This window comes from Phycomyces blakesleeanus (assembly GCF_001638985.1).
Source record: "Phycomyces blakesleeanus NRRL 1555(-) unplaced genomic scaffold PHYBLscaffold_1, whole genome shotgun sequence".
Taxonomy (NCBI): Eukaryota; Fungi; Mucoromycota; class Mucoromycetes; order Mucorales; family Phycomycetaceae; genus Phycomyces; species Phycomyces blakesleeanus.
Genome location: NW_017265134.1, coordinates 2,578,507 through 2,601,619, shown reverse-complemented (window position 1 = coordinate 2,601,619; position 23,113 = coordinate 2,578,507). Strand labels below are relative to the sequence as shown.

Below are 23,113 nucleotides of genomic sequence, written 5' to 3'. Positions count from 1 at the left end.
TCGACATATTGAGAAATCATGAGCCAGAAACAGTGTTTATATATATAATATCTGTATAATTCTGTAATATTTAGCAGTTTTTCTATTACCCAAAAGATAATAATGATGATGATGATAATGGGGGACATACCTAGTACACTTCCGGAACAGAAATCAACAATAAGATCTTTGGCTTCTAATTCCAAGTCAAATATATATCAGCTTCATTATGCTATTACTTCCCAGGTAAATGACAAAATCAGATGACTTCCTGTATTCTTATATTTAAATGTATATGTGCAATGTGACCACCACAATCTTTGAACACCTTTTGACTCTATCTGGTGTACTTCCCATAAGAGTAAACACAACTTCTAGATAAATATCCTTCAGTTTACAAAGAGTTTATACCTTCATATCTGGGTTTTGCAGTGACCAGCATTCAAAGCGCTGTACTCTTTAATAGTGTTTCCACCGAGTTGAGTATGCCCAGTGTGCCGACTAGTATCATCGTACTCAAATGTAAAATATAGTTAAATATTCTCTTTTTAATACTTTATACCAAATACTGAGATCCTTGGAAAAACAGTTAACATATACTCCTCTGTCTAAAAATGATGAAAACAGCTTTCACCTAATGTTTTTTTTTTGAAGATATCCATAACTTTTGAAAGCTTTTTACTCGTGCTCAAACAAGAGTCTCGTAAAGTTAGTGAGAATTGATTTATTTGGTTTTTCGAGTCAGATATTTTCTCTAGTTGCTATGTTAGCTTATCAATGCTTGCTAATGATCCAAAGTGCTGTTATAAAGATATTCGTGTGGATAAAAAGCTCGGTTGGGATATGATTGGCATTTTTCGAGCCAAAAGAATATCTTCACGCTTGAAATCCAACAACCCACGTTTAGGGGAAAAAATCTGGTATCTTTATTTCTTAATAATGCTAGTAATTAAATTTAAGATAATTTTTTTAGAAGAAATGGATAAAAAGAATGTCATGAAAAAAGAAAACACAAAAATATGGTTTATCGCTAATTTCTATAAGGTAAATTGGATATCTAATTTTTATAAAATCCAATAGATTTCCAATATAAAACAAATTTTTTAAGCAGTTGGGTATCTAGTGCAGAGCAATTTCTAAGTATTGGACTAAATAGAATTGTTTTTTCAGTGCTTAATACAGGCATTGTGAAGGTTTCGTCAAGAGTATTCTCATAAAAGGACACAAGTCTAAAAGCAGGATTTTTATCGTCCTTTTTCAGTTCTCTGATCCACTCTTTTACCGGTACAGTCTCGAATGACATTCCGGAATACCTCATTGCTTTTAACAAGTCCTCCCATGTAACTCTATAAGGGTTGACGATATGATAGACTGATTCGTTGATATCCACGGGCTTGGATGTGGTCTTGAGCATAATATCAACAATACATGCTGCGGCATAATCGACAGGGATCCAGTCAATAGCAGTGTTCAAACGAGGCATCTAGATCATAAATAATAGTAGTAGTTAGATATACTGCTCAAATACATAAATATAAATATATAATAGGCCTACCTTTTTCATAACGCTTCCACCACCAATAAACATAAGTGGGTACTGCTCACTTGTATTCCACACGCCATTTATAGAGTCCCCACAGACCTGACCGAGTCGCGCAATAATGCATGGAAGGTTTTTTTCTTTTGTGAGATAATTGAAAAGGTACTCAACAATGTATTTTGACTGTGCGTATCCAATTGGCATTGCAACCTTTGTGTTACGTGGCAGAGGTGACTCTGGGATAGTGGCTCCCCAGCCTGCGCTTGCACTGATACTCGAAATAAAGTGGAGGTGGATGGGGTTGATCTGTCGGTAAGAAAATTTGACCAGATTGTAAAGACCTTTAATACACTCTTTGTCGTAATGTTCGACCGTATGGTTGAAATCAAGAAGCCAGGCACAGTGCTGGATAATAGTGACTTCTGATTTGAGTTTGGAGTAGAAATCATGCGCGAAACCCAACTTTTCATCCGTCAAATTCATTGGTAGGGCGACAAGCTTTGGTGAACTCAAGAGCGAGACATCGAGGCTTCGACTCTCAAAAGCATGGTAGATTCGGTTGAGTGCTCCGGCTTCTTTACCACGAACAAGACAGTAGACCTTGGAGACTTGAGGAGACTTGAGGAGATCCCTCAGCATGAATGATCCCAGTGACCCAGTTGCACCCGTGAGCAAAACTACTTGATCTTGATCTTTGACGTAGGAATTTTTAGTGATTTCAAAGTCTTGGCTGGCCCGTTTCAGATAGCTGTCTAGAATCTCTTCCGTCTTGCTCAAACGCTCATCAACCCATGTATTGTGATATTGTGGGCCTCTTAATAGAGCCACGGCTACTTGATCAATGGTTGGATACTGAAATAGAAAGTTCTGGGAAAGTTTTCCAAAGATTTTGGATAACCTGTTACGCAGCTGAATGGAAGTAATAGAATTTAATCCAAAATCAAAAAGTGATTTACTACTGTCTTTAATGTCTGCTTGGGGTATACCAAGTACTTCTGCCGCGGATTTGACTATAAATAGTTTAACTTCCTCGGGAGACCATAACAAGGCAGCAGCAATACTCTCATCTGCAGAATTTTGTGGACCCTCAAGGAAGTTGACATAGAGCTTTTCTATGACATCTTTATATTCATTGTAGGCGTGTTTGCGTATCACAGTCCCTTTGGCAGTTGCTGGCAAAGTCTCTCCTAAGGGCAATATATAGATCATTTGCTTAAATATCATACTATGTGTCGGTGCACTTTTATTCGCTTCTCGAATATAATGGTATACTAGTTATATAATAAATAATAGTTATTAGCGTCTGGGATTTGCAAAGTATATACTATGGGATAGAGAGTGATTCAGAAGGTACTTTTGAAAAATATCATATGCATTTTTTGACAAAATCCTCCTCTGAATCCCTTTTCTTTTCATGGTGACAGGTCTTACCAATATCTGTGATTTCTTCAGTGGTGTATTCTTTGGGGCTCTCTGCGGACAGCTCGATCAATACAGATATACATTGACGACTCTCTCCAATTATAACACACTGACTGACAATAGGACATTGTCTAATGGTGGCCTCAATAGGTAAAGGATTGGTTTTTTCTCCATTTTTCCTAAAAAGTAAAGTAAAGTAAAATAAAATAAAATAAAAAAGGGGGTCTCGAGCTTTTTTTTTGGTTGTATTTGCACTTACATGATTAGTGTATCGTCCATTCGCCCATAATAAGAGTAATACCCGGAGTTTGGTGAGGTCTCTTTAAATAGATCTCTGGTCCCATAATTTCCATCCTCCCTGTTGACAACTCCATGTGCAATTGAAGGACAATCACCCTTTATAACCAGATGAACTAACTCTGAATCAGCAAAGTAAGGTTCCCAGATACAATATTTTCTCAGAGGTGGTAAAGGTCTTAAAGTGTTCCATTGCTTGGTATTAGGAGCAAGGTCACTTATCATAAATGAGCCAATTTCTGAATAAGAAAGAAAGATTAAGTAAATCAAATATATCCAACATCATATATTGTATACAATACCTGAGGCACCATACTTGTTACGAATGATAATATTTTTTGACTCGCAGAAGCTCCCCACTTCTTGTTTAAGAGGGGCCCCACCGAAACTGACAAAAATGGAAATAGCTGAGTGACAAAGGGCAAAGAGTACTATAGTTGTTAAACTTACATTGTTAATTTGAGCTGTTGTAATGGAGAGAAATCACTTTGTTCTTGGCAGTGGGCTAACATCTGCTCTAAAACTAATGGTGGTACCATCATGAAAGTACACTTGTTGGCTTCAATTGCAAAAATAAGCTCTGGTATTGAAGGAAGAAGTTGTTTCAAAAATACAACGCTGGCACCGACTAGTAGCACATTGAATATTGCAAATAGACCGAATGAATGGAACCTATGTTATATTGTAAGTATACGATAGTATCAATAAACACAAAATACAAGAGACATACAATGGTGTACACGGCAATATAACATCTGAGCATGTATACTCTATATTTTTGTTTGTGTCTTCGATCCCGATAGATAATGATTGTATAACATGGATCATAAAGCGGTTTGTTAAGCGTATAGGCTTAGGAAATCCTGTTGTTCCAGAGCTAGTTTGTTTTGGTAATTATTTATAAATTAGTAGTGAGATAATACCTAGCTTACCTGTGACCAATCAAAATAATTGACTCGGGGGTTTGCGCACAAATGATAGACATAAAGTCAGTTTGAGAATTCAGGGGTTGTTTTGATAGATACTCCAGGTCAAAATCTGGAAAAATGAGTACACGACAACCCTCAACCTGGCTCGCAGTACTTTGGGCTGTATTTTTGTACTTAGTTGAAGCAATAAGGAATTTGGTTTCCGTGGCCTTTAATAAGCTTGCGTCTGAATCAGGGGAGTTGCGAGGGGATAAGGACAGGAAAATTACGCCTAGTTTCATAATTGCCAGCATTGAAATCAAATAGAATGGAGTATGATCGCTAATAAATCCTACAGTGACAGCCTCGCATATAGATTTGCTCCACTCGAGAGCAAGGTTCGTTGACATACGATCAACTTGCTCATAAGTCAATGTTTTATAAACATCATTCCCTTTATCATTAGTGCAGTGGTAGCGCACTAATACTTTTGTGGCGTGTATCTTCGCTATCTTCTGCCAGAACTCAATATAAGACGGGTTTGTTTTGTAGTCAAGAGGGTACTCCATTTTGATGGTAAACTCAGAATAGTCTGCTATAGGTGTCCTTGTGGGTTCAATGATATCTTTAAAAATGGAATATTACATTATATGTATCAGATTTTATTCACATCCAATATAAATTACAGATATTTTACTGTGCGTTTCATATTTACCGGGTGTAGGGAAGAGTATGGTAGAGATTAAAGATGAATCAATAATGTTTATACTTTTATATGAACCTTCCTTGTGGCTAGGGACAAATAAATATTCCGCCGTAGAAATATGCACATTGATGCAGCATATGGTATGTGTAACACACGGTATTTCCTGTCTAAGGCTACAAGCCTATTTCTACATACCCGATACATCTTACAAGAGAAAGAAAAAACTAAGATTTAGAGTCAAATCTAACTTAATATTTTCAGTCTAAACAAACAACCTGCTAATGTTATCAAGACATTCAACGTTGTTAATTTTAAATAACATATAATCTTATAAGAAATCGAAGTAGATTATAATATATATTTATTAAACTCTGTACTGTGTTGTATATTCAAGAAACAGAGAGACGTATTAAATTTCACTATACACCCTTTGGAAAAAAGTTTCCCAAGGAGAGTATTCAAGATCTTCTCTTTCCTCGCCTCCTACCTTTTATGAATACTTGCGCAACTCCACTCATTTATAGAGTTAAGGTTTTATCCATGCAACAATATACGACTCTATCGTTTATAATTATGCATTAATACTGAGTTATATCACAGAGGTTTCCTGGACAATCAAAAGGCGCTGACTTTCTTATAGCATTATCCTATCATTTGGTACTGACCTGTAGATATTGTATTTATTGGGTAATAATTATTTTGTGTATAACTACATATTACAAAGAAATATTGTCTGTCATATAAAACAATACAGCTTATATACTATCGTTATTGGCTAACAATTTTAAAATTTATTTTATGATTTTATATGTCTGATATAAGAATATTTTATTTCATTTTATTGCACTTACGACAAAATTTCTGTTCTTTTTAACAATATGCAAAGATACTTATATAAATATCCTACGTATCTACCTACTTACCTTGACAATTTTATTCAGTAATACTAATTTCTAAAAAAAAAACTGTGGCGCCAAAAAACCTCCCCATGATTAACTCCTTATAATCTTTTGTGTTTCTCAGCTCCTGTATTATGTAGAGAATCGATCCTTTAACTGCTTTTCTATTTGGCAATCTTGATCTCCATTCTATATGCAGATTTACATTAGAATTCTGTGCCAGCATATACTAAAAAAAATTGGCGATAATATAGAGAAAATCTAGACCTGTGGACAATAGGAGTTTGCTTAAATAGCAATGCTTCTAGAGATTAAGATCACTGTGTAATAGAGTCGAAAGAAACAATTTAAACAGACATTTCTAATATCCTATTCTAAATATTCTCTATAACACTATCTAAAGACAAACTTAATGGATGGTTAACATTATTGGCATGGAAAAGCTTGACTGAATTAATATATTTTAGTAGAACATTATGAAATAATTTTGGGGGTTTATGCCTTTATTGATATCAGAAGAAAATATTGGATTTACTGTATGGGCTAGGACCATATCATGACAAGATTGAGATACTAATGATATGCTTCAAACTATATCAAAAATAATAATGGGCCAATAGTGAGATACTAAAAAGGTATATTTTGAACTAAAGTAGTTAATAAATAAGCAAAATATAAAATTTGTATCTTGAGTGAAAAGATTGGCTAATATATTCTCATCTTCAAATATATATAAATATTTCAAATATTTTGTATCAATAAAAGACCATAACAATACACTCAGTTGAGACTAGGCACACTAATGACTGTCGTATTAGCTGTGTCGTGCCCGAATTCTTGCCAGCCAATCAGGATGACAATTACACAGAATTCTCTTTTGAGAACGACGACCGAAGTGATTTCCTTTTGCTCACAAAAGAATTAGAAAGCACATAGCTTAACAAAAGTAGAATAGAAACCGAAACAGACATTTATAATGGTTGGGTAGGTTTAGAAAAGATATAAAAGAGGACGTTATTTCATTCAATAAAAGTTATCTATCTTTCTATCCTCTTTTTATTCTTTTATCTTCGTTTACGATTCCCAGTGGGTTTGACCAATTTTGGCTGTGTTATAGCATTGGAAGAACAACCCAGATCGAAAACGACAGCTGTGTTACACAAACAGGGCAAAAACATTTTAAAAAATAGTTCCCAACGAGAAAGAAAGTAATAAATGATTTGCGCCGGGTTCGAACCGGCGACCTTATGCGTGTGAGGCATACGTGATAACCAACTACACCAGCAAACCATTCTTTTTTGTACTCTTAAAGGCGGCTAATAGCTCTATAGTGCGTGTGCCCACTAGCCTTTCAATAAAAATCTTTTACCTACACCAGCAAACCGATATATCTACCAATTTTCATTTTTTTAATTGACTTTTTTTTCAAATTGTTGGAATCATCATTGCAATCATCTTCACATCTGCGCCGAAATCACTCAAGATTGTCAGCATCTCCAACTACATCTCGATTGCCTGTACCTCTGTTATCGTCTCCAGCTCTTTTCTCCTTCTCTGAAGGTGGTTCTGGTGTTTTACCATCAACTTCGCACTTTTTTGTCCCAGTTTCAGACCTTTCTTTTTCTGCTTTGCCTGCTCCTGATTCCCACGAAATTTTTTTCAAGCTCCTCCAACAATGATTGGTTCCCAAAAACAGGTGATTAATTCCACTGGCCGCCCTACTCCCACTGCTCTCATTTTGTCTGGCCTCAAGGCAGACTTTAAAAAATTGCACAATGTTTTGTCCTGTTCACATTGCCAGACTACAGGCAAAATTGTTTCTAATGGGTCTACTTCTCGTACTGGTAGCCCACAGTTTAAATGCAAATGTGGTGCAACATTTACTGCTTCATCCATGCAATCTTTGATCAATGCAGTCCAATACAAAATTCCTGAAGTTCATTCTGCAAGTGAGCCTGTTGTGTCCCCTTCTGTTTCCATCTTGGGTCATAGTATTTCCATGGCAGATATCCATGAAATTGAATCTGACATTGCACCTGTTCTTCCAACTGTAATGCCTACTCTTCAGGATATTTGGGACCGTTTCCAGGCTTATGATGAACATCTTTCTGCATTGGAGGCTGTTCAAAAAGAGAACATTGAGTTGCGTAAGGCTCTTGCTACTGTAAACGCCACTATTGCACGTTTGACAAAGGAGAATGTTGATTTTTCTGTTGGTGCTGCAGCATCCAAATATGCTACTATTGCTGCCTCTGTTCCAGTTGTTTCTCAGGCTGATTTTCCATCACTTCCTGCATCCCAGACCCATCATTCCACTGAACCCACCAAGACTTTTGTTTCTAAAACACCACGTAAAAGGGCTCCAACTGCTAGGGCCATTGCTGCTGTTGTTTGTGGCATGACAATTAAAGAAAATGCTGATCAGGGGTTTCAAATTGTTTATGTACCTAATGCTATCCGTCTCCCCATTAGTACTCAATGTCAACGTCTTAGGAAATTAAAGATAGACAATGCACGTGTGCTGGATCTCCACTATCCTGATCGTAAGGTGATGGGAATGCTTGTACATAATGAGTATGCTCCTGAGCTCAAGACTATCTTGGCGAGTTATGGTGTTACTACTTTGGATAACTTTGATCCTCTGGACCCTGTTCACCTCCGTGACCCAGCTCTGGCCTCTCTTTCACTTGATGATAGGGCAACAAAAGCTATACATGTTCACAATGATTGTATGCTACGTGCCATTGAATTCATTAGGGCTCCTGTCAAGTTTGCTGTTGCACGTTCCTTTTGCTCTCAGGGATGGATTAGTGATGACCAACTAGCTGAGATTGTTCCCCCACGACCCACCAAAAAAGACTTGGACATCTCTATACATACTGCCAGCATCACCATCCCTTCATTCTCTGATCTATGAATCCAGTAACAATTACATTATGGAATGCAAATGGTCTTGCAAAACAGACCATACCTACGATCCTTTCATATGCTCCACTTACTTCCCTTCTTTTTATCACTGAAACGTGGCTTTTGTCCCCCCATCGTTATCTTACTTCTTGGCAGCAGTACCATACCTATGGTCAGTCTGTCCCCAATGCTAGCCGTGGCTGCATGGGTATTTCTCTTCTTGTAAATCCTTCTTTCTCTTACCCCATTTCTATTGTTCCTTCTTCTTCTCCTTATGTTCTTTCTTGTATTGTATTTGATTTTCTTATTCATTGCATTTATCTTCCCCCTTCTCTTTCTAATGATGATGCAATTTCTATTCTTTATAACCTCCCCCTCTCTTCTTCTTCTATTCCTTCTTCTAACACTATTTTTTGTGGTGATTTTAATTCACGTATGGGATCCTTTCTTGGTGACCATGCTATCACTTCGCGAGGAACTTCTTTTCTTCAGTGGATCCAGGCAACTGGTCTCACTTGTTGGAATGAATTACTTGCATTTGGTATTCCTACCTTTCTTTCTGGTGGCTCTGGTACCTCACGCTCCAGTGTCATTGATTTATTTCTTTCTACATTCCCCCTTCTCAATCCTTCTATGCAAATTCGTTCTGATCTTTCTTTAGGCTCTGATCACTAAATGGTCAACCTCACTTTCACTCCCTATGTTTCACCTCCCCCTCCCCCTACTAATCATCCGCGCCTACTTTGGAATCTTTCCAAGCTTGCTCAGCCTGACACTCTCAAGATCTACATTGATACAGCTTCTGCGTCATTGGACAATCTGACAGAGCAGTTCAGTGCTTTCCTTTCCTCTTCTTCTCCTCCTCCTGTAGATTCTCTGTGCTCTGCTTTTGCTCAAGCTATCTATGATGCTCTGGACACTGCTGTTGGTCGTCGTATACCACGTACCATGCAAAAGTACTGGTTCTGGTCAGTGGACCTTCAAGAAGCAATGGATCTGAGAGAACGCAGCTACCAACGCTGGCGTCATTCTAGTGGTTTGCAGAAGGCTATATGCTGGATGCGCCATCAGGATGCATGTCATGCTGTTAGGGTATCAGTCCAGCGTCGTCGACGTGAAACATGGAAAGAATTCTGCAACAAATTGGCAACACAAGACTTTGCAAAGACCACAGCAACAATGAAACGTATTAAAAGCCATCGTCAAACCAGTCCTGTCTTTGTGGATCCGGGTGGACCTCAAGTAGCTGCTAACAAAATGGCTGATCATCTTCAACAGATTTTCTCAGGTCAATTTCTTCCTGCACGCCGCCCTCCAGACCAGACAGTGATGATTTCATCACCAATTGCAATTGATGAATCGTGTCCTTTTACTCATCTTTCTGTAGAGAGTGCAATTCTCAAGCTTCCTACACGCAAGGCTCCTGGTGTTGACCATCTTCGTGCTGAAATGCTTCACCCAATTGTTAAGCAAGTCTCTCCTGTTCTTTGTCTTTTGTTCCAGCTTTGTTGGCAATGGGGTTCTGCACCTCTTGCATGGCGTACTGCACAAATTGTCCCCATCTTTAAAAAGGGTGATACTCATGACCCTGCTAACTATCGTCCCATTAGCTTAACGTCTATCCTGAGAAAAGCCATGGAATATTGTCTACAGTTTCCTCTTGCAGATGTGTCTCCAACAATTGACATTGCACAGGGTGGATTTCAACGTCAACGTAGCTCCCTTGATCAAGTTCTTTGTCTCCATGAGATGGTCCGTCGTCACACAGCTCTATTCAAAGCACCATCAGTCTTGGCTTTTCTTGATATCAAGTCTGCATATGACACTGTTGATCGTTCTGTAGTATGGACATCGTTACGTCCTCTTGCCTCTGATGCTATGTTAGCTTTGTTACAAAGTCTTTTTGACAATGTTCAAGTTGAGGTGTTGCTTTCTGGTGCAACATCCAGATCATTCCAACCATTGACTGGCGTTATGCAAGGATCTGTGCTTTCTCTCCACCTTTATTCTGTGTACATAAATTCTCTACCAGTTGCTCTTCGTGCTGCAGGGGAACTTTGTAACACAGTATTTAACCAGACTGCTGCCACAAGACTCAATGATCAATTAGTCAATTCACTACTTTTTGCTGACGATGTTGCCATCATTGCTACACCAGAAGCTATACCTGTCATTCTGAATTCTGCTGAACAACATTCTCAAGAGCTAGGATATCGTTGGAGTCCCACCAAGTGCATGATCCTTCACCATTCTTGTTCTCTTTCTCCTTTGTCATTCTCTCTCTACAATGTGCCTATTCCTCATGCTCATTCGTTTCCTTACCTTGGTGTTCCCTTCTCAGCAAAGGGGACTATTGATCCATCTCTTCTCATCTCTCGTAATTGTGTCTCTGCTATCAACAGCATGCGTGCTCTTCAATCACTTGGTGTCAATCACACTGGGCTGTCACGTCTACTCTCAATTCGTTTGTATTGCCAGTTTATTCGTCCACAATTTGAGTATGGCCTGGCAATATCCTGCTTCAACATCAAACAAGTTGCTGTGCTTGAAAAGGCCCAGAACACATGCTTACGCATGATTTTTGGAGGTCACTCCACATCTTCTACATCTGTTTTCCATCACCTTGGGAATCTTCCTAGCATGAGGGAGAGGATCTTGACTCTTGCTTTCAAGTTTGTATATCGTGCTTTCTGGTTGCCTGATGAGGCTCTGTTTACTCTTCTTCGACCTGTTCTTACAAACCCAGCACACCAATGGTTTAAGCTTTTAGCTAATCCCATTTGGTTGTCTCTCTCCAATCGTCAGAATGCTGATTCTAAAGCTTGCAAGCATGCCATTCGTTCATTTTTGAACCAGGGCCTCTCCTTGCAACGCTCTCAACAAATACTTCTCTCTGCTTGCCATCCTTCTCTTGGTGTTGACCCTATTCTCTGGCTTCCCATGACTAACTATGAACGTAGTAGATTCATACGTTGGCGTATGGGGTGGCTTCCTGGACGTCCTCAACCTTGTTCCTGTGGATTGCATACCACCAGCCATCATCATGTCATTGAGTGCACTGGAGCTGCAATTCGTCTCCATCTCTATTCTACAGTACAACCCAATCCAATTGATTATGTACTCAATATGCTGCCTCTGAAGAAACTTAAAAACAACAAAAACAATGCCTTCTGGATCTTTACTTGGCCAATTCTTTGTAGAATCATGTTAGACATAGAACAGATCTGTCTCCCTGGGGTTGATCTTGCTGATCATGCTGCAACAGACAGAGGACAACTCTTCTTGAACTGGCTACCCAAATGAGACTGGCTATCTCCTTTTATTTTTAGTTTAGATCTGTATTAGTCTTAGTTTCCATTTATTGCATGAATTTCATGCATGCTTCATATTTTATCCTTATCTCCCTTTTTTTTTGTATCCCCTAGCTTAGTTTCCCTTTCTAGTTTTTCCCATTTTCCCCCTTGGGTTTTTTTCCTTTCTATTATTCTTTTTTGTACTCTTAAAGGCGGGCAATAGCTCTATAGTGCGTGTGCCCACTAGCCTTTCAATAAAAATCTTTTACCTACACCAGCAAACCATTCGTTTCCTTACCTTGGTGTTCCCTTCTTAGCAAAGGGGACTATTGATCCATCTCTTCTCATCTCTCGTAATTGTGTCTCTGCTATCAACAGCATGCGTGCTCTTCAATCACTTGGTGTCAATCACACTGGGTTGTCACGTCTACTCTCAATTCGTTTGTATCGCCAGTTTATTCGTCCACAATTTGAGTATGGCCTGGCAATATCCTGCTTCAACATTAAACAAGTTGCTGTGCTTGAAAAGGCCCAGAACACATGCTTACGCATGATTTTTGGAGGTCACTCCACATCTTCTACATCTGTTTTCCGTCACCTTGAGAATCTTCCTAGCATGAGGGAGAGGATCTTGACTCTTGGTTTCAAGTTTGTATATCATGCTTTCTGGTTGTCTGATGAGGCTCTGTTTACTCTTCTTCGACCTGTTCTTACAAACCCAGCACACCAATGGTTTAAGCTTTTAGCTAATCCCATTTGGTTGTCTCTCTCCAATCATCAGAATGCTGATTCTAAAGCTTGCAAGCATGCCATTCGTTCATTTTTGAACCAGGGCCTCTTCTTGCAACGCTCTCAACAAATACTTCTCTCTGCTTGCCGTTCTTCTCTTGGTGTTGACCCTATTCTCTGGCTTCCCATGACTAACTATGAACGTAGTAGATTCATACGTTGGCGTATGGGGTGGCTTCCTGGACGTCCTCAACCTTGTTCCTGTGGATTGCATACCACCAGCCATCATCATGTCATTGAGTGCACTGGAGCTGCAATTCGTCTCCATCTCTATTCTACAGTACAACCCAATCCAATTGATTATGTACTCAATATGCTGCCTCTGAAGAAACTTAAAAACAACAAGAACAATGCCTTCTGGATCTTTACTTGGCCAATTCTTTGTAGAATCATGTTGGACATAGAACAGATCTGTCTCCCTGGAGTTGATCTTGCTGATCATGCTGCAACAGACAGAGGACAACTCTTCTTGAACTGGCTACCCAAATGAGACTGGTCATCTCCTTTTATTTTTAGTTTAGATCTGTATTAGTCTTAGTTTCCATTTATTGCATGAATTTCATGCATGCTTCATATTTTATCCTTATCTCCCTTTTTTTGTATCCCCTAGCTTAGTTTCCCTTTCTAGTTTTTCCCATTTCCCCTCTTGGGTCTTTTTCCTTTCTATTATTCTTTTTTGTACTCTTAAAGGCGGGCAATAGCTCTATAGTGCGTGTGCCCACTAGCCTTTCAATAAAAATCTTTTACCTACACCAGCAAACCAGATGGTTTGCTGTTACAAATAAAACATTAGTATAAAAGTTCAATAGGCACACGCACTGTAGAGCTATTGCCCATCTTTATGAGTACAAATAAAAATAAAAGATATGAAAAAAAAACTTGAGAGTAAATTGGGAAAAGCTAGAGAGAGAAATTAAGCTAAGAGAAATAAAAAATAAAAAATATTATCTATTATTAAAGATGTAATAATCTAAATACTTAGCTCTTAAATTTATTATTAAATTAGAAATATAGTATTAGAAATAAGTATTAATTATTACTAAATTTAAAAGTAAGACTAGAAAATAAAATTATATTCTCTATATGGTATGTATACTACAATTGAGTAGAAAACAGACTTTATAACTAAATATTAATGATTTTTTACTAATAAACTTGATGAGTTAACAATATTTGGAGTTGTAGTGATCCAGACATTTGGATGTTGAATTTATTATATATAAGAATATATTCATATTGTAATAGCATAGTAGCTGTTATGTATGAGATAAAAATAAGATATAAAATAAAACAAGTGCAGACAAGAGTACGGTGAGACTTTGTTTTATTAGAAGAAGTGGGAGAATCAGAAAGGAGATGATTTCCTATTGCTATTTGTATTGTGCGTTTATATAGACATTGTATTTAGCTTGGAGATAATATGATGATATCATGTAATGTCTGTTTCTCTACCATTATCTTCTATGATTTAGTTCTTATGTTTTTAGTGTTATTGACTAGAGTCTTAGTATTTGTCTTAGTATGTTCTTTACGTAATTTCCTTGTATAAGGGAAGGTATATCTTTTAGTATCATTACTAGTTGTCGGTAACTCAATGTACGTATTTATTGAGTGTCTGTACTTTTAATTTAAATCTACGATTATGTTGGATACAACAGTAGCTATCATTTTGTTAGCATATAAGATATATATAAATGATTAAGTAATCAGGCCAATAATTATTACAGTTAGTACTGTAGATAATATCTTAAAGATTTTTAAGATAATTATATTATACTGCCAGATAAACTGTGCCAGTGTTGTATCCAACATAATCGTAGATTCAAATAGAGTGCACAGACAATAAGACAAAGACATATTGAATAAGCGACCAGTATCAATTATACATTATTTCTCACACTATTATTAAATAAAGAATATACCAATAACAAGGCCACACACCTTAGTCAACATCACTAATCACTCAAACAAGAGCATGAGTAATAACTTAACAATATATTATCTATGATATAAGAAAACAGACATCACATAATATACTCATATCATTATCCTAAATACACACGCAATGTCTATATAAACTCACATAGCAAATAGCAATAGAAGGGCATCTCTCTTTTCATCAATAAACAAAGTCTCACCATACTTCTCGTCTGCACTTGATTTTTCTTTCTTTTTTTAACATATAACAGCCAGAGCAATATAGAGCTAGTTTAATAGGAAGTCTTAAAGCTCTAGTGTAAAAAAGAAAAGAATAGCTAAGAGCTAAAGAAGTACGATTTATGAATTGATTTCTGTTGTAAATGAGTATTGACTACTGCTGTAATTGAGAATAAGTCTGAAGGAAATAATATAAGGTCTCAGCTATTTCAGTCAAAGGTGTCTACCAATTACTTTATTATTTAACACACATGTTTATCATATATGATAGTGATTATATTTCATATAATGATATCACCATAATATGAGATATATCAGTAGATTATTATAAGAATAATTATAACTCATAAACACATTTACTTTTGATGTTAATATTTCATTGGGACTACATACATTTATATAATTAATCATACATTAATTATCCCAAGATCACGTTGCTCTGATTAAGGCTCAGATAGAATCGATTATCTGAACCCAGTCATACAATTTTCCCAATGTAAAACAATATAAATACCAGTGGTAGTTTAGTGTAGAAACCTCATCAAATTTTGATACCAAATCTTTTCTCAATAAACAAAACCTACACAAGTTCTCATGAATCTTCGTTTCTCATCTCAAATCTTGAATTCTTTCTAACAACTTCAAAAACTTCAACTACTACAACAATGTTATAATTGTAACATTGACACTAGTTAAGCAGTAAATACACTCTAATAACCAAATATAGTAAAGGAAGAAAGCCTTAAGAAACTAAGACGTAATGACAAGAGTAGATTGTATTTTCTTATAAAAAGGAACACTTTTTATTTATGAATAAAAAAAACTTATATACAGTCTCAAAGTATTTCTATACGTCTCTATTATCAAATTTATTATTTTCTATTGTTTCATATGGTGTGTTCGAGCATAAACATCAAAGTTTTGAAATCTTTTAAATTTTACCTCAAGAAAACTCCGATAGTAAAATATATTAAATTCCCGATATATATAGAAAGAAAATCGAAAAAATAATATTTTACGCTACACGACTATCCTTTTTAAGAACATTGAAATGTACCTGTTGCTATAGTGACTCTCTTTTTCATTTCAATATTAAAAAAAAAGCTGAAACTCCACTATTTTCTATTGATACTGTGGTATTTCAGGTACGAAACAATAGAAAAATAAAATATTTGATAATAGAGACGTATAGAAATACTTTGAGACTGTATATAAGTTGTCCTTTATTCATAAATAAAAAGTGTCCCTTTTTATAAGAAAACACAATCTGCTCTTGTCATTACGTCTTAGTTTCTTAGAGTGTATTTACTGCTTAACTAGTGTCAGTGTTACAATTATGACATCAAGTCATAAATCGTACTTCTTTGGCTCTTAGCTATTCTTTTCTCTTTTATACTAGAGCTTTAGGACTTCCTACTAAATTAGCTCCATATCGATCTGACACAGTTTACCCGGCAGTATGATATAATTATCTTAAAAATCTTTAAGATATTATCTACAGTACTAGCTGTAATAATTATTGGGCTGATTACTTAATCGTTTATATATATTTTATACTGACAAGATGATAGCTACTACGCTATCCCAATATGAATATGTTCTTATATGTGATAAATCCAACGTCCGAGTGTCTGGATCACCACAGATACCTCTTGGCTTTGAAGGTCCATGACTTTTTATTCAAGCCTTGTTTTTAGAATCTTTTAAACAAGAGTTATTCGGAAGAGTCTTCCCTATAAAACATGTTTAAGCAATTCTCTATAACTTGTCTGTAGCAAAAGTCATGGAACTTTGAAAATCACCTAAAAACTTAGATATTTATTTCCGAACACACCATACCTGAAATACCACAGGAGTTATTATATATTAAATATATATAATATATATTTATATAATATAAAAACATCTTTAGTAGTAGCTTTTATCTCAAGTTTTATATTACATTTGGACTTTTAGATAAAAGTTATTTTTCTAGCAGTTTCTTTTATTTTATTTTATAAAAAAAGAGTTCTAAATTTTATTTAGCTGCTATATTTGATAGCAATTGAAAAGTTCTAGCTGAATATGCTCTCGGAATATAGTTAAAAGTTAAAAAAAATATTATTGAGTGAAGTAATTTTTTTTATATTATTATAGATGTGGTATACACACCACAATTAAACACTGGTTCCTTCTTGCTAATGAACCTGGGAAGTTAACAATCTCTGGAACTGTTACATACCAGACACACGTACACTGCACACTCATACAGTGTAAACCAATCATTACATAACAGGAATTTGAATTACAGGGATTTTAATAGTAGTAGATATAAACAATATTATTGGGTCTCTTTAATAAATAACACTCTCACAGTATCTACTTTTCCCATTATTGAGATACTAACCCATAAACAATCTCAAATAACTTAACTGTAATATATTAAGTATGCATAATTCCTGTGATTTTAGTAGAATAATTTTGTAAGAATACACCTCTGAGCACGTATTTTCTTCCTTGTAGCATCAATTTATACTGTCTATAATAATATATTACTCTAATGTACTACTTTGCTTTCCCATATCCTTACGCAGATGAAATAATGGCCCATTCTTCCCATTGACTTATCTTTTTATTGACTATATATAGATTTTTGCATCACACAAATATAAAAGGTGGCGTCTTGATTAGAATAAGAATATATATATAAATAACTTACTATAAATAACCAAAGATTTAGGTATTATTCTTGGCTTAGGTAAATGGTTAATATTTTTTCTTTGTATTTTTTCTAGTATTCAATAAAGTTCTTCTAAGCCCAGATACTTACTTTATAACATTCAGCATCTCTAATAGAAGAGAATCAAACACCTGTATCTATACATTGTGCGAATTGGATATATTAAGTCTAAAGTGTAAATCATTTATTTTTGACTAATTTGTTCACTTTATGTGCCGAAAATCTATTCAATATTAGTAAGAATAGTTAAGGTCTGTCTAGATAATAAAGTTCCACTTTATACTTGGCTTAAACTAAAATTGATAATAAGATAAAACAGAAGAGTATATTAGAATACATATAATATCAAGACATTAACTCAATAATGTGTTTGGTAAGTAACACAAACCAAAAGACTTTTAAAGAATATAAAATAATCACATCTTACAAAACACAATTCCGAATCAAGGAGAGCAATAAATTGTAAGTAGCGTTATATATATATATTGAGGTAAAATAGATTGAATATACATATTTCTGGTTTTTTTTTATAATTATGAATATTTGAATAAATAAATGATTTATTATATATTTGCCTTTAATAAATTGAATATATCTAAAAAGACTAAAAACACACAGGTTAGTTTGTTTGTAAGCTGTACCTTATTTTTATAAATATATATTTATTTTTCTGGTGTATTAATTGTACACATGAGCACCCGTGTGTTTGTTTGTGACCATGCCGACAGTCCACGTTACATTATAAAGATACAGAGGGAAGCACAGTGGGCGAAGAAACGAATCAGAGATAAGCAAAGCAGTCCAACAATGAGTTGTTTAGGAACACATACGGTAAAAAAAATGCTCTGTACCACGCCACGATCTCCATGAAGACCACATTATAGATCAGAAGCTTATCATTGACGTTTAGGTACAGTATTGGTTTTGGCTGGTTCTATGATCTCGTCTCTGTACTTTCTCCCAGCTTTGCCAGTGTCTACCATTTTTCTTCTAGTAAAATTGGTCTACGTTTCTTGGCTGGCGGTGTCGGTAGCATTCTTTGTACTGCATTCTACTGTGCACTTTCTGATAGGGTCAGCAACCACCGCACAAAAAGGAACAACGGCGTTAGACTTCCTGAATATCGTTTAACTTCCAATTACATTGGTCTTCCTTTCCTTCATTTAGGTCAGCTTCTTTATGGCTGACTTTTTATACAAAGTCTTACTTTATGGGTTCTGTTGTTTGCTACGGTATTTGTAAGTACATACAATTATAGCAAGAAAGATGTTATTGACTCGAGCTGTTAATCAATTTTGGTGCCGCTATGACCATTGCAGCTACAAATACATCCATGGTCGAATTTAATGTTCAACTTTAATATTATAACCTAGACTTATATTGGCTTAATATTTTAATTCAAAACTAATAAATGTATATTTGTATAAACTCTCCGTGTAATAAATGCACATGTTTGAGCTTTTTTTGTGCTGATCAGCTTACAGTGATTGTCCACTAATAAAAAGCCAATCACCCATATTTTCAGGCTAGCTCATTATATGTAATTTCTTAAAGTATTTAACATAATAAAAGATAATCGAATGCGTCCATCACAAAGAATAAATACATGTCTTTCATATGTAAATTTGTATTCTGTTAGATATGAAATATGGTTTCAAATCATACAAACATATTTTTATTAATATCAGAAAGTCGATATTTTTAGATCGGGATACCTTGAAGTACCGTCAAGATACCAAATCCCCTTTTGACATGGTCTTGCGAAGTTCGAGCAATGTCAAAAAGTCCAAAATGACCAGCCACCTCTAGAATTGAGAGTTCTATCGTTCCTCCCCCCAACCATAGCTGTGTGGCAGCCATTGGCGTTGGGGGGAACTTACGGACAGCCTGGCAGAACAGCCTGGACAGGGTGTACCCTAAGTTTAGGGGGACGGTATTTCTTGGTGAGGGGCGACATTTTTATTCTACCGGAACACAAATCGTGGCCTTTTTTTCCGGCATAAAATAACTCTATATGGCTCCTAAGAATACAGAATATTTGAATAAAGATATTCTTTTGTACTTTTCAGAAAAAGAGCGGACGGGGATTACTTACCAGTTGGTGTTGTCTGACTCTGGGACTATTTAGGTGAAATAAAGACAAAGGCATGATACGCGTAAGAAGGTCAATAAATAGTAAGATATCAAACAAGATTGCGTCACAATCTAATGACAACAACTCCTTATAATCCTTTGCATAGCTGCCTTTTAGTATAGTTTATTTGCGATTAATTATTATATCATTATTGTCAAGTCTAAATCCAGGGCTACTAATTGAATATACAGAATTTGTTTTTCGTATGAGACAGCATCTTATTATTAAGTTGCTCAAATACAGGCTGTGGTTCTTAAAATAACGAAAGTTAGGTGCCTGGCGAGAGATTAATGAATAAAAAGTGTAGGGACAAAGTAGAAAAGCTAATACGTACAATGAATATACTGTACTTCTTTGAGGGCACAGCATTTTGCCCTGAAGGATTAGAGAAAGACGCCGGTCTCCGGACAAGTAGTTAGAATTGATTAGTCCGGTTAGATAGAAATATCGTACCCCACTAGGAAACGTGGTTACCGCAAGATTGCTGCAAAGTCTAACCCCCAGCCCAAAAATAGTGTATAACCATAAAACGCTAATTATGAGTGAGGTTACATATTTTCAGGCTGTCCAGACTGTCCTGCCAGGCTGTCCGTAAGGTTTCCCTTGTTTTGCAGAGCTTGAAAGCGTGATATTTGTAAAAAGTCACATGCTTGCCCTACATGGGACTGTTTTCTTAAATCACGATAGCCCGGTAGCTTGATAACAGTGTAAATTGGTCAAAAGTGTACAATTAATTTGGTGAGCAAATTAACACTTTGTCCCAAACTTCTGCTCTCGAGATTTGTTAGGTGGAGAAATTGGTGCTGAATTAAAACTCAACATCAAGACACTTTAAACCCCGTAAAACTTGCAACAATTCACTGAAATCGCCTATTTTTTTTCTATAGGGTAGTCTCTTTATTTTCTTCAAACAAAAAAAAAGGATATTCTACATGTGCAACGCTCGAAGATTGATAATCCTTTCTAGGAAAGTAGATAATTGAAATAAATAAAGATAAGCAGATAAAAATGTACCAGACACACAATTTTGAGGGCTTTTTATTTTATTTACTGCAAGGCCTCAAAGATAACCCAAATATAACCAATCTCATCTACGACTATCGACGTGGAATTAAATGTCATAAAAGGAGTAAATCGACATGTTTGGAAAATATATTACACTGTTTAGCGATATTCTTTAAATACAAAAGAATTAATAAAACGAAAAGAATAAGAAGAAGAAATACATAAAATACAAGAGGTGTGTGTGTGTGTGTAGCAGGGAGAGGGAGAAGGAATTGTTTTGTTATATGTATTCTCTTCAGCTGGAGTTTACAGCCTGGAGAACCTTGACTAGTTTATCTATCCAGAGTGTTTGTTCACTAAGTGTATTTGTTCTCACCACATGTCTCCGTCGATAGACAACCCCAGTGCCATTCACAGTAGGAAGAGAATCAACAGCAAAAGAGAAATTCTGGCTGGTGGGTCCATCAGAGTTCCTGTCATTTACAACTAGCTCAAATCCATAAACAGGTATTTGTGGACTTTGAGGCTCTTCAAGCTTCTTTGAGAAAAATGCAGGCAAGACCGGCTTGCGTGCTTCTGTCATCTGGGCCACGAGGGATTTTGGGATCGGTCGGAGAGTTGCCCCGACTAAATCCAACACGCCTTTACATTGTAGACGCTCTTTTCGTAAATTCTTGACTTTTTTGCAGAAGATAAGGGAATCGTTGTAGAGTACATATGTACGTGTGTCGTTGACTAAAAGCGGGTTTTCCAAACTGACTTTGATAAGTGTTGCTCGAAGAATCAGGCGACGATCGATAGTAACAGGAACAGAGCAGTTTTCGATAATTCGTGAACATTCAAGCACCATCAGATGTGATTGACAGTCATTGACCCTTTGGTTTTGTTATTGTCATAGAAGATAATAAGAGTGATCAAGAAGATCTAATATTAATATTGACTTTCATTTTTTTCAAATGGTTATTTACTCACTTTTCATGAAGCTCCTTTTCAAGTAATATTAAATTGTGTCTGATATCCACTAAGCCCAGATAGTCTGGGTGAGAAGGTTCTGTATAGTCCAATAGCTGAGTAATAATCCTAGAGTACGTAACAGAACGGGTTGTTGGTAGTCGAACATAGTATAATAGCGGGTGTATCGACTGATTAGCTTCGGATGCACATGCCTATATAAATAGTAATAATAAGCACATTTTTCTTTTATCTTAAAAACCAAAACAATACTAATACTAATCAAATTGATCAATTTTCTTTATATATTGTATATATTTTGTATATACTTACATGAATACTTTTATTAAAAGAAGGACCTTTGTACAAGGTGTCCAGCATTACGATAATCTGTGAATAATTGTCGAAGAAGGATTTGTATGCCAATATGCGCAAATACTGATAATACGAGATAATGATTAGAACAGAGTCTCACAAGATAAACTAATCAACGTACAAGGCTGGTAAAGATATCTGATACGAGCTGGGTTGGTCCCCACATCCCTAGTCTGCCAAAGAGGAAATTATAGAACATTAAGAGATTATCTCCTAAAAGGCCCATATTTTTTTCTCTTATTTATTTATCTACCTTGCTTCCATATCAGATATAAACGCTGTATGTGCTGCGTGCATCATGCTCATTCCATCAAAGAACATTTGAAGATGCTCCTTGTACTCAGGCACCTTGCGTTTTGCAAGGCTTGCTCTGTTGGCTGGAATATCTATCCATTTCTGGATCTGTGTAGCATAGTAATCTTGAAATTGAGAGAGTTCTTTTGCGTAGCGTGATTCATCTCGGAAGAAAGATACAAGACTTTGATGCTTGAAAGAAACGTTTCTTGCCACATCAGCAACCTGTTTATCTATTTGATTTTCGCGAGACGATATAAGGAGTTGAAAGTATGCGGCCTACTGCGTGCTGTTACCTACCAAATGCTTCGTTGTCGATATAATTCCCATAGACAGCATCAAGATCGTCGATGATACTCAGGTCATCTACCAGCTGCTGATAGGATGCATCAGTCATAAACGAAAAATTAGGAACAAAACTAGAGGACGACTCTGATGATCCACTGCTTGTTGCACTTGGGCTGTTGGACATCGCAAAAGGAGTTTGTCTTGATAAAAAAAAGGAAAGAAATATTATGTGTATGTAATAGGGTCTGTGGTATGAGTGAATGAATTGATAGATGAAAAGGCAAAGGCAAGATTATTTTATAAAAATAAATAAAATAAAGATTTTTAAACTTTTAACTTGGAAAAAATATTTCTACATTTAGAGAAAGCTTATATCAACTGACTTTTTTTTTCTAGCTCTCATTTATAGAAGGTTTAATCCAATTCTTCAATCCTATTGGCCATAGTTAA

At 35.9% G+C, this 23,113-nt stretch overlaps 8 protein-coding genes and 1 non-coding gene across 9 annotated transcripts; 5 read left to right on the top strand and 4 right to left on the bottom strand.

Moving 5' to 3' along the window:
• Nucleotides 1-102: 102 nt before the first annotated feature.
• Nucleotides 103-826, top strand: PHYBLDRAFT_62100 (hypothetical protein; the record flags this gene model as incomplete). The annotated part of the gene is made up of 3 exons (XM_018440901.1): nt 103-225; nt 384-501; nt 654-826. 3 exons carry the CDS (start codon nt 103-105, stop codon nt 824-826), a joined length of 414 nt encoding a protein of 137 aa, XP_018299091.1.
• Nucleotides 827-884: 58 nt separating this feature from the next.
• PHYBLDRAFT_76936 (hypothetical protein) lies at nt 885-5,370 on the bottom strand (the record flags this gene model as incomplete). Its single annotated transcript, XM_018443203.1, has 10 exons — nt 885-1,462; nt 1,535-2,790; nt 2,951-3,120; nt 3,201-3,477; nt 3,541-3,626; nt 3,689-3,910; nt 3,969-4,115; nt 4,171-4,771; nt 4,862-5,033; nt 5,353-5,370. The coding sequence occupies 10 exons, from the start codon at nt 5,368-5,370 to the stop codon at nt 1,037-1,039; spliced, it is 3,375 nt and encodes a 1,124-aa protein (XP_018299090.1). The 3' UTR covers nt 885-1,036.
• Nucleotides 5,371-6,967: 1,597 nt separating this feature from the next.
• On the bottom strand, nt 6,968-7,041 carry PHYBLDRAFT_t4. Its single transcript has one exon. It is a non-coding gene; the product is annotated as a tRNA-Val (tRNA).
• A 385-nt stretch (nt 7,042-7,426) lies between these two features.
• On the top strand, nt 7,427-8,668 carry PHYBLDRAFT_62098 (hypothetical protein; the record flags this gene model as incomplete). The annotated part of the gene is made up of 1 exon (XM_018440900.1): nt 7,427-8,668. One exon carries the CDS (start codon nt 7,427-7,429, stop codon nt 8,666-8,668), a length of 1,242 nt encoding a protein of 413 aa, XP_018299089.1.
• Nucleotides 8,669-9,333: 665 nt separating this feature from the next.
• PHYBLDRAFT_161684 (hypothetical protein) lies at nt 9,334-11,961 on the top strand (the record flags this gene model as incomplete). The annotated part of the gene is made up of 2 exons (XM_018434447.1): nt 9,334-10,177; nt 11,000-11,961. 2 exons carry the CDS (start codon nt 9,334-9,336, stop codon nt 11,959-11,961), a joined length of 1,806 nt encoding a protein of 601 aa, XP_018299088.1.
• Nucleotides 11,962-12,330: 369 nt separating this feature from the next.
• PHYBLDRAFT_138591 (hypothetical protein) lies at nt 12,331-13,230 on the top strand (the record flags this gene model as incomplete). The annotated part of the gene is made up of 1 exon (XM_018430027.1): nt 12,331-13,230. The coding sequence occupies one exon, from the start codon at nt 12,331-12,333 to the stop codon at nt 13,228-13,230; it is 900 nt and encodes a 299-aa protein (XP_018299087.1).
• Nucleotides 13,231-17,980: 4,750 nt separating this feature from the next.
• On the top strand, nt 17,981-18,803 carry PHYBLDRAFT_62095 (hypothetical protein; the record flags this gene model as incomplete). The annotated part of the gene is made up of 4 exons (XM_018440899.1): nt 17,981-17,989; nt 18,011-18,078; nt 18,220-18,234; nt 18,527-18,803. 4 exons carry the CDS (start codon nt 17,981-17,983, stop codon nt 18,801-18,803), a joined length of 369 nt encoding a protein of 122 aa, XP_018299086.1.
• Nucleotides 18,804-19,317: 514 nt separating this feature from the next.
• PHYBLDRAFT_161681 (hypothetical protein) lies at nt 19,318-20,872 on the bottom strand (the record flags this gene model as incomplete). The annotated part of the gene is made up of 6 exons (XM_018434446.1): nt 19,318-19,503; nt 19,712-19,860; nt 20,101-20,243; nt 20,303-20,445; nt 20,683-20,713; nt 20,802-20,872. The coding sequence occupies 6 exons, from the start codon at nt 20,870-20,872 to the stop codon at nt 19,318-19,320; spliced, it is 723 nt and encodes a 240-aa protein (XP_018299085.1).
• Nucleotides 20,873-21,050: 178 nt separating this feature from the next.
• Nucleotides 21,051-22,847, bottom strand: PHYBLDRAFT_161680 (hypothetical protein; the record flags this gene model as incomplete). Its single annotated transcript, XM_018434445.1, has 6 exons — nt 21,051-21,630; nt 21,728-21,921; nt 22,040-22,144; nt 22,203-22,254; nt 22,335-22,608; nt 22,676-22,847. 6 exons carry the CDS (start codon nt 22,845-22,847, stop codon nt 21,051-21,053), a joined length of 1,377 nt encoding a protein of 458 aa, XP_018299084.1.
• Between the last annotated feature and the right edge of the window lie 266 nt (nt 22,848-23,113).